Raw genomic sequence first — 15,922 nt, 5'->3', positions numbered from 1 at the left:
ATCCGACAATAAGGCGGGTCTACAGAATCATATTGATCATAAGACATCAGGCGGGTCTACAGAATCATATTGATCATAAGACATCAGGCGGGTCTACAGAATCATATTGATCATAAGACAATAAGGCGGGTCTACAGAATCATATTGATCATAAGACATCAGGCGGGTCTACAGAATCATATTGATCATAAGACATCAGGCGGGTCTACAGAATCATATTGATTATCCGACAATAAGGCGGGTCAACAGAATCATATTGATCATAAGACATCAGGCGGGTCAACAGAATCATATTGATCATAAGACATCAGGCGGGTCTACAGAATCATATTGATTATCCGACAATAAGGCGGGTCAACAGAATCATATTGATCATAAGACATCAGGCGGGTCTACAGAATCATATTGATCATAAGACATCAGGCGGGTCTACAGAATCATATTGATCATAAGACATCAGGCGGGTCTACAGAATCATATTGATCATAAGACATCAGGCGGGTCTACAGAATCATATTGATCATAAGACAATAAGGCGGGTCTACAGAATCATATTGATCATAAGACATCAGGCGGGTCTACAGAATCATATTGATCATAAGACATCAGGCGGGTCTACAGAATCATATTGATCATAAGACAATAAGGCGGGTCTACAGAATCATATTGATCATAAGACAAGCCTCGAGGTCCCCGGCTCCTCTTACATGCTGGGTATATTAGCTGGTTAGTACTGTCTCTGTGACGAGATGAAACAACTACTGACAAGAAGGCTGAGAGGAGGGTGTGTGTGTGTGTGTGTGTGTGTGTGTGTGTGTGTGTGTGTGTGTGTGTGTGTGTAGATTGAGCCAGATAATTAGAGTGTGTCCATATGTGCGTGACTGGGGTGATAATTGTGTGTGTGTGTGTGTGTGTGTGTGTGTGTGTGTGTGTGTGTGTGTGTGTGTGTGTGTGTGTGTGTTAATTGAGCCAGATAATTAGAGTGTGTCCATATGTGCGTGACTGGGGTGATAATTGTGTGTGTGTGTGTGTGTGTGTGTGTGTGTGTGTGTGTGTGTGTGTGTGTGTGTGTGTGTGTGTGTGTGTGTGTGTGTGTGTGTGTGTGGTCTCTCTACGGAGAGGAATGTCAGCCTATTGCTCATCAGTGTTCATTAGAAATACCAACCAGGGAACTCTTCTATCCATCCATCCATCTCCCTCTCTCCTCTCCCTCTCCCCTCCTCCCTCATCCCCCTTTTCTGTTAGACTAATCTCCCCTTTTAACCCTTTTCCTCCCCCTCATCCCTCTCGCTCTCACTTTACTTTCCCTCTCCCTCCTCCCCTCTCCCCTCTCCCCATCCTCCAACCTCTCTCCCCCTACTCTTTCCTCCTCCTCTCTCCCCCTTCCTCTCCCTCTCCCCCTCCTCCCCTCTCCCCCTCCTCTCTCTCTCTCCTAAACAAAGCTGTCTCTGTTTGTGGACATCACGTAACAGGGGCCCAGCGACTGGAAGAAAAAAAGGTAGAATAGAGAGAGAGAAGATAAAAAGAGGAAAGAAGAGAGTGAAGTCTCTGCAGCACGGCATGCTGTGTAATCCAGCATACATACAAGGGTGTGTGTGTGTGTGTGTGTGTACACTACATGACCAACAGTATGTGGACACCTGCTTGTCAAACATCTCATTACTAAATCATGGGCATTAATATGGAGTTGGTCCCCCCCTTTGCTGCTATAACAGCCTCCACTCTTTTATTTTACCTTTATGTAACCAGGCAAGTCAGTTAAGAACACGTTCTTATTTACAATGACGGCCTACACCGGCCAAACCCGGACGACGCTGGGCCAATTGTGCGCCGCCCTGTGGGACTCCCAATCACGGCCGGTTGCGACACAGCCTGGAATCGAACCAGGGTGTCTGTAGTGACGCCTCTAGCACTGAGATGCAGTGCCTTAGACCGCTGCGCCACTCGGGAGCCCCTTCTTCTGGGAAGGCTTTTAGCTAGATGTTGGAACATTGCTGTGGGGACTTGCTTCCATTCAGCCACAAGAGCATTAGTGAGGTCGGGCACTGATGTTGGGCGATTAGGCCTGGCTCACAGTCGGCATTACAATTCATTCAAAAGGTGTTAAATTGGGTTGAGGTGAGGGCTCTGTGCAGGCCAGTCAAGTGATTCCACACCGATCTCGACAAACCATTTCTGTATGGACATCGCTTTGTCATGTTGAAACAGGAAAGGGCCTTCCCCAAACTGTTGCCACAAAGTTGGAAGCATAGAATAATCTAGAATGTCATTATATGCTGTAGCGTTAAGATTTCCCTTAACTGCAACTAAGGGGCCCGAACCATGAAAAAGAGACCCAGACCATTATTCCTCCTCCACCAAACTTTACAGTTGGCAATATGCATTCGAGCAGGTAGCGTTCTCCTAGCATCCGCAAAACCCAGATTCTTCCGTTTTAGGTAGAAGTGTTTTTAGGGGTGGTGGGGGTCAGTTTTAGGTAGAAGTGTTTTAGGGGTGGTGAGGGTCAGTTTTAGGTAGAAGTGTTTTAGGGGTGGTGGGGGTCAGTTTTAGGTAGAAGTGTTTTTAGGGGTGGTGAGGGTCAGTTTTAGGTAGAAGTGTTTTAGGGGTGGTGAGGGTCAGTTTTAGGTAGAAGTGTTTTAGGGGTGGTGAGGGTCAGTTTTAGGTAGAAGTGTTTTAGGGGTGGTGAGGGTCAGTTTTAGGTAGAAGTGTTTTAGGGGTGGTGAGGGTCAGTTTTAGGTAGAAGTGTTTTAGGGGTGGTGAGGGTCAGTTTTAGGTAGAAGTGTTTTTAGGGGTGGTGAGGGTCAGTTTTAGGTAGAAGTGTTTTTAGGGGTGGTGAGGGTCAGTTTTAGGTAGAAGTGTTTTTAGGGGTGGTGAGGGTCAGTTTTAGGTAGAAGTGTTTTTAGGGGTGGTGAGGGTCAGTTTTAGGTAGAAGTGTTTTTAGGGGTGGTGAGGGTCAGTTTTAGGTAGAAGTGTTTTTAGGGGTGGTGAGGGTCAGTTTTAGGTAGAAGTGTTTTTAGGGGTGGTGAGGGTCAGTTTTAGGTAGAAGTGTTTTAGGGGTGGTGAGGGTCAGTTTTAGGTAGAAGTGTTTTTAGGGGTGGTGAGGGTCAGTTTTAGGTAGAAGTGTTTTTAGGGGTGGTGAGGGTCAGTTTTAGGTAGAAGTGTTTTTAGGGGTGGTGAGGGTCAGTTTTAGGTAGAAGTGTTTTTAGGGGTGGTGAGGGTCAGTTTTAGGTAGAAGTGTTTTTAGGGGTGGTGGGGGTCAGTTTTAGGTAGAAGTGTTTTAGGGGTGGTGAGGGTCAGTTTTAGGTAGAAGTGTTTTTAGGGGTGGTGAGGGTCAGTTTTAGGTAGAAGTGTTTTTAGGGGTGTGTGTGTGTGTGTGTGTGTGTGTGTGCGTGCTTGTGTCCTACCTCCAGGTCATCCAGTGAGCGTGCCAGGCTGATGCGTTTGGAGCGGCCGAAGGATCGCCTTCCTGAGGAGCGCTGAGGTAGAGGAGGGAAGCCCTTAGTCAGACCTCTAAACCGACCAGCCTAGAGAGAAACACACACAGGTTAACTCTCCACACTTCAATACACGGTCCTCTGTAGTTCGGCATGCACACACACACACACACACACACACACAGTGGAGGCACATGACAGTGTTTTGACTGGAGGAGACAGCAGGGTCACGCGAAGAAGAACTGTGTGGACGTCATTCTCACAAACACTTCTCCTCTGGACAATGTAAAAATAACCCTCCCTGAGACACACACACACACACACACACACACACACACACACACACACACACACACACACACACACACACACACACACACACACACACACACACACACACACACACACACACACACACACACACACACACACACACACACACACACACACACACACACACACACACACACACAAACACACACACACACGTCAGGCCGTGCCCAATTTACTGCATCTATCAGATCAATTCCAGAAACTCAGAGAGTGAAGATGGATGCAACAGGACAGGAACAACAGGAAGTCTGGAACTAACAGGACAGGAACAACAGGAAGTCTGGAACCAACAGGACAGGAACAACAGGAAGTCTGGAACTAACAGGACAGGAACAACAGGAAGTCTGGAACCAACAGGACAGGAACAACAGGAAGTCTGGAACCAACAGGACAGGAACAACAGGAAGTCTGGAACCAACAGGACAGGAACAGGAAGTCTGGAACCAACAGGACAGGAACAACAGGAAGTCTGGAACCAACAGGACAGGAACAACAGGAAGTCTGGAACCAACAGGACAGGAACAACAGGAAGTCTGGAACCAACAGGACCCTGAACAGCTTCTACCCCCAGACCACAAGACTGATGAATAGTTAGATAGATAGTTAACCAATTGCTACATGACTACATGACTACACTACACTACATGACTACACTACATAGCTACACTACATGACTACACTACACTACATAGCTACACTACATGACTAAACTACATAGCTACACTACATGACTACACTACACTACATGACTACACTACATGACTACACTACACTACATGACTACACTACATGACTACACTACACTACATGACTACACTACATAGCTACACTACATGACTACACTACACTACATAGCTACACTACATGACTAAACTACATAGCTACACTACATGACTACACTACACTACATGACTACACTACATGACTACACTACACTACATGACTACACTACACTACATAGCTACACTACATGACTACACTACACTACATGACTACACTACATAGCTACACTACATGACTACACTACACTACATAGCTACACTACATGACTAAACTACATAGCTACACTACATGACTACACTACACTACATGACTACACTACATGACTACACTACACTACATGACTACACTACATGACTACACTACACTACATGACTACACTACATAGCTACACTACATGACTACACTACACTACATAGCTACACTACATGACTAAACTACATAGCTACACTACATGACTACACTACACTACATGACTACACTACACTACATGACTACACTACACTACATGACTACACTACATAGCTACACTACATGACTACACTACATGACTATACTACATGGCTACACTACATGACTACACTACACTACATGACTACACTACACTACATGACTACACTACATGACTACACTACACTACACTACACGGCTAAACTACATGGCTACACTACATGACTACACTACATGACATGGCTACACTACATGACTACACTACACTACATGGCTACACTACACTACACTACATGACTACACTACATGACATGGCTACACTACATGACTACACTACATGACATGGCTACACTACATGACTACACTACATTACATGACTACACTACATGACTACACTACATGACTACACTACATGTCTACACTACATGACAACACTACATGACATGACTACACTACATGACTACACTACATGACATGACTACACTACATGGCTACATTACATGACATGACTACACTACATGGCTACATTACATGACATGACTACACTACATGGCTACATTACATGACATGACTACACTACATGACTACATTACATGACATGACTACACTACATGACTACACTACATGACTACATTACATGACATGACTACACTACATGACTACACTACATGACATGACTACACTACATGACTACATTACATGACTACATGACATGACTACACTACATGACTACACTACATGACTACATTACATGACTACACTACACTACATGACTACACTACATGACATGACTACACTACATGACTACATTACATGACTACATGACATGACTACACTACATGACTACACTACACTACATGACTACACTACATGACATGACTACACTACATGACTACATTACATGACTACATGACATGACTACATTACATGGCTACAAGAATAAATGGATGGACGATCTGTTTCTTTCTTTCATGTGAATGTTCAATTCCACATGACAGCTACAGCACTGCTGTTATTAACCCTTACACTGCTGTCTGTTATTAACCCTTACACTGCTGTCTGTTAACCCTTACACTGCTGTCTGTTATTAACCCTTACACTGCTGTCTGTTAACCCTTACACTGCTGTCTGTTAACCCTTACACTGCTGTCTGTTATTAACCCTTACACTGCTGTTATTAACCCTTACACTGCTGTCTGTTATTAACCCTTACACTGCTGTTATTAACCCTTACACTGCTGTCTGTTATTAACCCTTACACTGCTGTCTGTTAACCCTTACACTGCTGTCTGTTATTAACCCTTACACTGCTGTCTGTTATTAACCCTTACACTGCTGTCTGTTATTAACCCTTACACTGCTGTCTGTTATTAACCCTTACACTGCTGTTATTAACCCTTACACTGCTGTCTGTTATTAACCCTTACACTGCTGTCTGTTAACCCTTACACTGCTGTCTGTTATTAACCCTTACACTGCTGTCTGTTATTAACCCTTACACTGCTGTCTGTTATTAACCCTTACACTGCTGTCTGTTATTAACCCTTACACTGCTGTCTGTTATTACCCTTACACTGCTGTCTGTTATTAACCCTTACACTGCTGTCTGTTATTAACCCTTACACTGCTGTCTGTTATTAACCCTTACACTGCTGTTATTAACCCTTACACTGCTGTCTGTTATTAACCCTTACACTGCTGTCTGTTATTAACCCTTACACTGCTGTCTGTTATTAACCCTTACACTGCTGTCTGTTAACCCTTACACTGCTGTCTGTTATTAACCCTTACACTGCTGTCTGTTATTAACCCTTACACTGCTGTCTGTTATTAACCCTTACACTGCTGTCTGTTATTAACCCTTACACTGCTGTCTGTTAACCCTTACACTGCTGTCTGTTATTAACCCTTACACTGCTGTCTGTTATTAACCCTTACACTGCTGTCTGTTATTAACCCTTACACTGCTGTTATTAACCCTTACACTGCTGTCTGTTATTAACCCTTACACTGCTGTCTGTTATTAACCCTTACACTGCTGTTGTTAACCCTTATACTGCTGTCTGTTATTAACCCTTACACTGCTGTCTGTTATTAACCCTTACACTGCTGTCTGTTATTAACCCTTACACTGCTGTCTGTTATTAACCCTTACACTGCTGTCTGTTATTAACCCTTACACTGCTGTCTGTTAACCCTTACACTGCTGTCTGTTATTAACCCTTACACTGCTGTCTGTTATTAACCCTTACACTGCTGTCTGTTATTAACCCTTACACTGCTGTCTGTTAACCCTTACACTGCTGTCTGTTAACCCTTACACTGCTGTCTGTTAACCCTTACACTGCTGTCTGTTATTAACCCTTACACTGCTGTCTGTTATTAACCCTTACACTGCTGTCTGTTAACCCTTACACTGCTGTCTGTTAACCCTTACACTGCTGTTATTAACCCTTACACTGCTGTCTGTTATTAACCCTTACACTGCTGTCTGTTATTAACCCTTACACTGCTGTCTGTTATTAACCCTTACACTGCTGTCTGTTAACCCTTACACTGCTGTCTGTTATTAACCCTTACACTGCTGTCTGTTATTAACCCTTACACTGCTGTCTGTTATTAACCCTTACACTGCTGTCTGTTAACCCTTACACTGCTGTCTGTTAACCCTTACACTGCTGTCTGTTAACCCTTACACTGCTGTCTGTTAACCCTTACACTGCTGTCTGTTATTAACCCTTACGCTGCTGTCTGTTAACCCTTACGCTGCTGTCTGTTAACCCTTACACTGCTGTCTGTTATTAACCCTTACACTGCTGTCTGTTATTAACCCTTACACTGCTGTTATTAACCCTTACACTGCTGTCTGTTAACCCTTACACTGCTGTCTGTTAACCCTGTCTGTTAACCCTTACACTGCTGTCTGTTAACCCTGTCTGTTAACCCTTATACTGCTGTCTGTTAACCCTGTCTGTTAACCCTTATACTGCTGTCTGTTAACCCTGTCTGTTAACCCTTATACTGCTGTCTGTTAACCCTGTCTGTTAACCCTTATACTGCTGTCTGTTAACCCTGTCTGTTAACCCTTATACTGCTGTCTGTTAACCCTGTCTGTTAACCCTTATACTGCTGTCTGTTAACCCTGTCTGTTAACCCTTACACTGCTGGACTCAAGCAGTCGTTATAGATTGGTGAAATATTCTGAACATTCCAATCCTAAACATTCTATAATATATTCTTAAGAATATTTAAAAACCCAATATTTTATGAAATACATTCTATTCTAAACATTATATATTTTACTCAAAATATTCCACTCTAAACATTATATTAGACATCAAAACTATGAAATAACACATATGGAATCATGTAGTAACCAAAAAAAGTGTTAACAAATCAAAATATATTTTAGATTCTTCAAAGTAGCCACCCTTTGCCTTGATGACAGCTTTGCACACTCTTGGCATTCTCTTAAAGTAATGATGGACTGCTGTTTCTCTTTGCTTATTTGAGCTGTTCTGGACATAATATGGACTTGGTCTTTTACCAAATAGGGCTATCTTCTGTATACCACCCCTACCTTGTCACAACACAACTGATTGGCTCAAATGCATTAAGAATAAATTCCACAAATTAACATTTAACAAGGCACACCTGTTAATTGAAATGCATTCCAGGTGACTACCTCATGAAGCTGGTTGAGAGAATGCCAAGAGTGTGCAAAGCTGTCATCAAGGCAAAGGGTGGCTACTTTGAATAATCTCAAATATAACATATATTTAGATTTGTTTAACACTTTTTTGGTTACAACATGATTCCATATGTTATTACATAGTTTGTCTTCATTATTATTCTACAATGTAGAAAATACTATAAATAAATAAAAACCCTGGAATGAGTAGGTGTGTCCAAACTTTTGACTGGTAGTGTATATTTTTTAAATATATTGTACTATCAATTGGTTAGAGACAGCATAAAATATCCATTCATTTGTCCACAGTAAACATGAATCGCACAAACTTGGTACCTTTTTCAGTCACGTTCGCTTAAGTCAAACAAAAACACCCTTATGATTGGTGGACTTCCCACAATGCAGGTGATGACTGCAGGATAAAGTTGGTGAAGAGCAACTGCAGAAACTTCATGATCTTGATCACATTTGTATTTATTATGGATCCCCATTAGTTCCTGTCAAGGCAGCAGCTACTCTTCCTGGGGTTTATTATGGATCCCCATTAGTTCCTGCCAAGGCAGCAGCTACTCTTCCTGGGGTTTATTATGGATCCTCATTAGTTCCTGCCAAGGCAGCAGCTACTCTTCCTGGGGTTTATTATGGATCCCCATTAGTTCCTGCCAAGGCAGCAGCTACTCTTCCTGGGGTTTATTATGGATCCCCATTAGTTCCTGCCAAGGCAGCGGCTACTCTTCCTGGGGTTTATTATGGATCCCCATTAGTTCCTGTCAAGGCAGCAGCTACTCTTCCTGGGGTTTATTATGGATCCCCATTAGTTCCTGCGAAGGCAGCGGCTACTCTTCCTGGGGTTTATTATGGATCCCCATTAGTTCCTGCCAAGGCAGCGGCTACTCTTCCTGGGGTTTATTATGGATCCCCATTAGTTCCTGCCAAGGCAGCGGCTACTCTTCCTGGGGTTTATTATGGATCCCCATTAGTTCCTGCCAAGGCAGCGGCTACTCTTCCTGGGGTTTATTATGGATCCCCATTAGTTCCTGCCAAGACAGCAGCTCCTCTTCCTGGGGGTTATTATGGATCCCCATTAGTTCCTGCCAAGGCAGCAGCTACTCTTCCTGGGGGTTATTATGGATCCCCATTAGTTCCTGCCAAGGCAGCGGCTACTCTTCCTGGGGTTTATTATGGATCCCCATTAGTTCCTGCCAAGACAGCAGCTACTCTTCCTGGGGTTTATTATGGATCCCCATTAGTTCCTGCCAAGGCAGCAGCTACTCTTCCTGGGGTTTATTATGGATCCCCATTAGTTCCTGCCAAGGCAGCAGCTACTCTTCCTGGGGTTTATTATGGATCCCCATTAGTTCCTGCCAAGACAGCTGCTACTCTTCCTGGGGTTTATTATGGATCCCCATTAGTTCCTGCCAAGGCAGCAGCTACTCTTCCTGGGGTTTATTATGGATCCCCTTTAGTTCCTGCCAAGGCAGCAGCTACTCTTCCTGGGGTTTATTATGGATCCCCATTAGTTCCTGCCAAGACAGCTGCTACTCTTCCTGAGGTTTATTATGGATCCCCATTAGTTCCTGCCATGGCAGCAGCTACTCTTCCTGGGGTTTATTATGGATCCCATTAGTTCCTGCCAAGGCTGCAGCTACTCTTCCTGGGGTTTATTATGGATCCCCATTAGTTCCTGCCAAGGCAGCAGCTACTCTTCCTGGGGTTTATTATGGATCCCCATTAGTTCCTGCCAAGACAGCTGCTACTCTTCCTGGGGTTTATTATGGATCCCCATTAGTTCCTGCCAAGGCAGCAGCTACTCTTCCTGGGGTTTATTATGGATCCCCTTTAGTTCCTGCCAAGGCAGCAGCTACTCTTCCTGGGGTTTATTATGGATCCCCATTAGTTCCTGCCAAGACAGCTGCTACTCTTCCTGAGGTTTATTATGGATCCCCATTAGTTCCTGCCATGGCAGCAGCTACTCTTCCTGGGGATTATTATGGATCCCCATTAGTTCCTGCCAAGGCAGCAGCTACTCTTCCTGGGGTTTATTATGGATCCCCATTAGTTCCTGCCATGGCAGCAGCTACTCTTCCTGGGGTTTATTATGGATCCCATTAGTTCCTGCCAAGGCTGCAGCTACTCTTCCTGGGGTTTATTATGGATCCCCATTAGTTCCTGCCAAGACAGCTGCTACTCTTCCTGGGGTTTATTATGGATCCCCATTAGTTCCTGCCAAGGCAGCAGCTACTCTTCCTGGGGTTTATTATGGATCCCCATTAGTTCCTGCCAAGATAGCAGCTACTCTTCCTGGGGTTTATTATGGATCCCCATTAGTTCCTGCCAAGGCAGCAGCTACTCTTCTTGGGGTTTATTATGGATCCCCATTAGTTCCTGCGAAGGCAGAAGCTACTCTTCCTGGGGCTCAGAAAAACTAAGGCAGTTTATACAATTTTAAAAACATTACAATACATTCACAGATTTCACAACCCACTGTGTGGCTCTCAGGCCCCTACTCCACCACTACCACATATCTACAGTACTAAATCCATGTGTATGTATAGTGCAGTATGTTATCGTGTGTGTGTGTGTGCATGTGCCTATGTTTGTGTTGCTTCAGTCCCCGCTTTTCCATAAGGTGGTTTTTTTACCATTTTTTTGTAAGTCCATGCAGTCGTTATGTAGCCGCAAGTCGGACAATTATTTCCCCCATAATGCAACACACTTTGGAATGCAGTGACCAGCAAAAGTGATCTGCTCGAAAGCCCCCCTCCCCCCTCTCCAAGATGGCATCAGGAGAGAGAGGGCCATCAGTGTTGCCTGGATACCAGTGGCTGATCTACGTGTGTATGAGGAGGGTATATCTCTCTCTCTCTCTGAGCAGGGAGGGTTCCTTCCTGTTTACTGGACTACACAAAGCTGATAGGAGACACAGAGAGAGAACGTAACCTTCAGCAGGTCATCCCACACAGTCAGCTGTCCCCTGTGACCAGGAGCAGGTCTTCATCCCACATTTCAGCAGGGCCCAGAGGCACATCGCAGCCTTTCACTTCAAAAGAAGCAAAGCAGAAGTGCAAGAAGAAGTGAAATAGCGTTGGGTGTAATCTTATCTACGACATGGGTTAAAGGTCAATATCAACGTTCTGTATTAAAACAACAGACTGATATTTTTATGTTCTGTCACCTCTGAACAACTAGTTGTCCGGACATGATCATTTCTGACATAACATCAGCAGCAGTCACATAACAGTCTGTTGGTCTGAACTAACAGTGCAGCACTATCTAACTCTGCGGTAGGAGCCCATTGCTGGGTTGTCCATTGGAAACTGAAGGACAGGGAGTTCTACATGGTGAAACAGTGCCACCCAGTGGCTGTCTGACGTCAGCGCAGGCCAATGCATTCCGTTCTGAATCAGGTGTCTCTCAGCACTCACTAGTCAATTACCGAATTAAATAAACGACTAACTATCGAACATTTCTTAAATTTAAACAATGAATCAGTTAATTAATTAATTGTTAATATATAATGAATATATAAACGATTAGATAAGTGTTATAGGTTTTTGGTTTTTCCCATTTATGTTTTGAGGTTGGACTTTAAGAGCGTAAAGCATTTTAACACGGAGGGCGGACATTTTGGTGTCACCTCGTCAGTCACCCCTCTACTTCCTGTCTCTTACTAAGGAAAGACTAAACAGTTAGTACTGTAAGGAGTAGGAGTTTAACAGAATACATAGTAGAATAGAGTCTAATATAGTAATAGAGTCTAATATAGTCTAATATAATACAATAGAGTCTAATATAGTAGTAGAGTCAAATATAGTAGAATAGAGCCTAATATAGTAGAATAGAGTCTAATATAGTAGAATAGAGTCAAATATAGTAGAATAGAGTCTAATATAGTAGAATAGAGTAGAATAGAGCCTAATATAGTAGAATAGAGCCTAATATAGTAGAATAGAGTCTAATATAGTAGAATAGAGTAGAATAGAGCCTAATATAGTAGAATAGAGTCTAATATAGTAGAATAGAGTAGAATAGAGTCTAATATAGTAGAATAGAGTCTAATATAGTAGAATAGAGTCAAATATAGTAGAATAGAGTCAAATATAGTAGAATAGAGTAATATAGTAGAATAGAGCCTAATATAGTAGAATAGAGCCTAATATAGTAGAATAGAGTCTATTATAGTAGAATAGAGTCTAATATAGTAGAATAGAGTAGAATAGAGCCTAATATAGTAGAATAGAGTCTAATATAGTAGAATAGAGCCTAATATAGTAGAATAGAGCCTAATATAGTAGAATAGAGTCAAATATAGTAGAATAGAGTCTAATATAGTAGAATAGAGTCTAATATAGTCGAATAGAGTCTAATATAGTAGAATAGAGTCTAATATAGTAGAATAGAGTCTAATATAGTAGAATAGAGTCTAATATAGTCGAATAGAGTCTAATATAGTAGAATAGAGTCTAATATAGTAGAATAGAGTCTAATATAGTAGAATAGAGTCTAATATACACTGCTCCAAAAAATAAAGGGAACACTAAAATAACACATCCTAGATCTGAATGAATGAAATAATCTTATTCAATACTTTTTTCTTTACATAGTTGAATGTGCTGACAACAAAAACATAATCAATGGAAATCCAATTGATCAACCCATGGAGGTCTGGATTTGGAGTCACACTCAAAATTAAAGTGGAAAACCACACTACAGGCTGATCCAACTTTGATGTAATGTCCTTAAAACAAGTCAAAATGAGGCTCAGTTGTGTGTGTGGCCTCCACGTGCCTGTATGACCTCCCTACAACGCCTGGGCATGCTCCTGATGAGGTGGCGGATGGTCTCCTGAGGGATCTCCTCCCAGACCTGGACTAAAGCATCCGCCAACTCCTGGACAGTCTGTGGTGCAATGTGGCGTTGGTGGATGGAGCGAGACATGATGTCCCAGATGTGCTCAATTGGATTCAGGTCTGGGGAACGGGCGGGCCAGTCCATAGCATCAATGCCTTCCTCTTGCAGGAACTGCTGACACACTCCAGCCACATGAGGTCTAGCATTGTCTTGCATTAGGAGGAACCCAGGGCCAACTGCACCAGCATATGGTCTCACAAGGGGTCTGAGGATCTCATCTCGGTACCTAATGGCAGTCAGGCTACCTCTGGCGAGCACATGGAGGGCTGTGCGGCCCCCCAAAGAAATGCCACCCCACACCATGACTGACCCACCGCCAAACCGGTCATGCTGGAGGATGTTGCAGGCAGCAGAACATTCTCCTCTGCGTCTCCAGACTCTGTCACGTCTGTCACATGTGCTCAGTGTGAACCTGCTTTCATCTGTGAAGACCACAGGGCGCCAGTGGCGAATTTGCCAATCTTGGTGTTCTCTGGCAAATGCCAAACGTCCTGCACGGTGTTGGGCTGTAAGCACAACCCCCACCTGTGGACGTCGGGCCCTCATACCACCCTCATGGAGTCTGTTTCTGACCGTTTGAGCAGACACATGCACATTTGTGGCCTGCTGGAGGTCATTTTGCAGGGCTCTGGCAGTGCTCCTCCTGCTCCTCCTTACACAAAGGCGGAGGTAGCGGTCCTGCTGCTGGGTTGTTGCCCTCCTACGGCCTCCTCCACGTCTCCTGATGTACTGGCCTGTCTCCTGGTAGCGCCTCCATGCTCTGGACACTACGCTGACAGACACAGCAAACCTTCTTGCCACAGCTCGCATTGATGTGCCATCCTGGATGAGCTGCACTACCTGAGCCACTTGTGTGGGTTGTAGACTCCGTCTCATGCTACCACTAGAGTGAAAGCACCGCCATCATTCAAAAGTGACCAAAACATCAGCCAGGAAGCATAGGAACTGAGAAGTGGTCTGTGGTCACCACCTGCAGAACCACTCCTTTATTGGGGGTGTCTTGCTAATTGCCTATAATTTCCACCTGTTCTCTATGCCATTTGCACAACAGCATGTGAAATGTATTGTCAATCAGTGTTGCTTCCTAAGTGGACAGTTTGATTTCACAGAAGTGTGATTGACTTGGAGTTACATTGTGTTGTTTAAGTGTTCCCTTTATTTTTTTGAGCAGTGAAGTAGAATAGAGCCTAATATAGTAGTAGTCTAATATAGTAGTAGATTCAAATATAGTAGAATAGAGTCTAATATAGTAGAATAGAGCAGAATAGAATATAGTACAATACAGTAGAATATAATACAGCACAATAAAGTACAATATAATATAGTAGAATCAAGTCTAACATTGTAGAAAGCCAAATAGAATATAATATAGTAGAATAGAATAGTACAATACAGTAGAAAAGACTATAGTACAATAAAGTAGAATATAATAAAGTAGAATATAATATAGTAAATACAGTAGAACATATTATAGTAGAACATAATATTGTAAAACATAATACAGTAGAATAGAAAACAGTAGAATAGAATCTACTTTATTTTTCCTGAGGGAACTTCTTTTGACCTCCACTATTAATATAGGCTAGAAGAATTGTTAGGTTTTTTATTTTTTTATTTATTTATTTAACCTTTATTTAACCAGGTAGGCAAGTTGAGAACAAGTTCTCATGGTGCGACCTGGCCAAGATAAAGCAAAGCAGTTTGACACATACAACAACACAGAGTTACACATGGAGTAAAACAAACATACAGTCAATAATACAGTAGAAAAATAAGTCTATATACAATGTGAGCAAATGAGGTGAGATAAGGGAGGTAAAGGCAAAAAAGGCCATGGTGGAAAAGTAAATACAATATAGCAAGTAAAACACTGGAATAGTAGATTTGCAGTGGAAGAAAGTGCAAAGTAGAAATAGAAATAATGGGATGCAAAGGAGCAAAATAAATAAATACAGTAGGGGAAGAGGTAGTTGTTTGGGCTATTTATAGATGGGCTATGTACAGGTGCAGTGATCTGTGAGCTGCTCTGACAGCTGGTGCTTAAAGCTAGTGAGGGAGATAAGCGTTTCCCGTTTCAGAGATTTTTGTAGTTCGTTCCAGTCATTGGCAGCAGAGAACTGGAAGGAGAGGTGGCCGAAGGAGGAGTTGGTAATTGGTAAAGGTAATGGTCTGTTGGGGATAGATATAGGTTAATAGTTCTCCTCACACCATCATCCAATCAGAAGTGTTTACTAGGGTAAACAGTACATGAGTCGATAAACAGGAAGTAGCTGACAATGAAACACGCTGGACAGGAAGTGAGGTATCAGGACTTTATAAAGAA

General features: G+C 42.9%; 1 protein-coding gene across 3 annotated transcripts in view; it reads right to left on the bottom strand.

Annotated features, from left to right (window-relative positions):
• Positions 1-15,922, bottom strand: part of LOC106594142 (regulator of G-protein signaling 12) — a 102,540-nt gene that overhangs the window by 65,158 nt on the left and 21,460 nt on the right. For all 3 annotated transcript variants that reach the window (XR_006769511.1, XM_045716302.1, XM_045716303.1), the window contains exon 7: positions 3,405-3,524. Coding sequence is in view for 2 of the 3 variants with exons in the window: in XM_045716302.1 (XP_045572258.1) it covers positions 3,405-3,524 (120 nt within the window). In the remaining variant the exon portion in view is untranslated. The remainder of the gene's footprint in view (positions 1-3,404; positions 3,525-15,922) is intronic.

The sequence above is a fragment of the Salmo salar genome, chromosome ssa04 (assembly GCF_905237065.1).
Source record: "Salmo salar chromosome ssa04, Ssal_v3.1, whole genome shotgun sequence".
NCBI lineage: Eukaryota > Metazoa > Chordata > Actinopteri > Salmoniformes > Salmonidae > Salmo > Salmo salar.
Note: the sequence above shows the minus strand (reverse complement) of the source record. Positions and strands in the feature narration are given on the sequence as shown.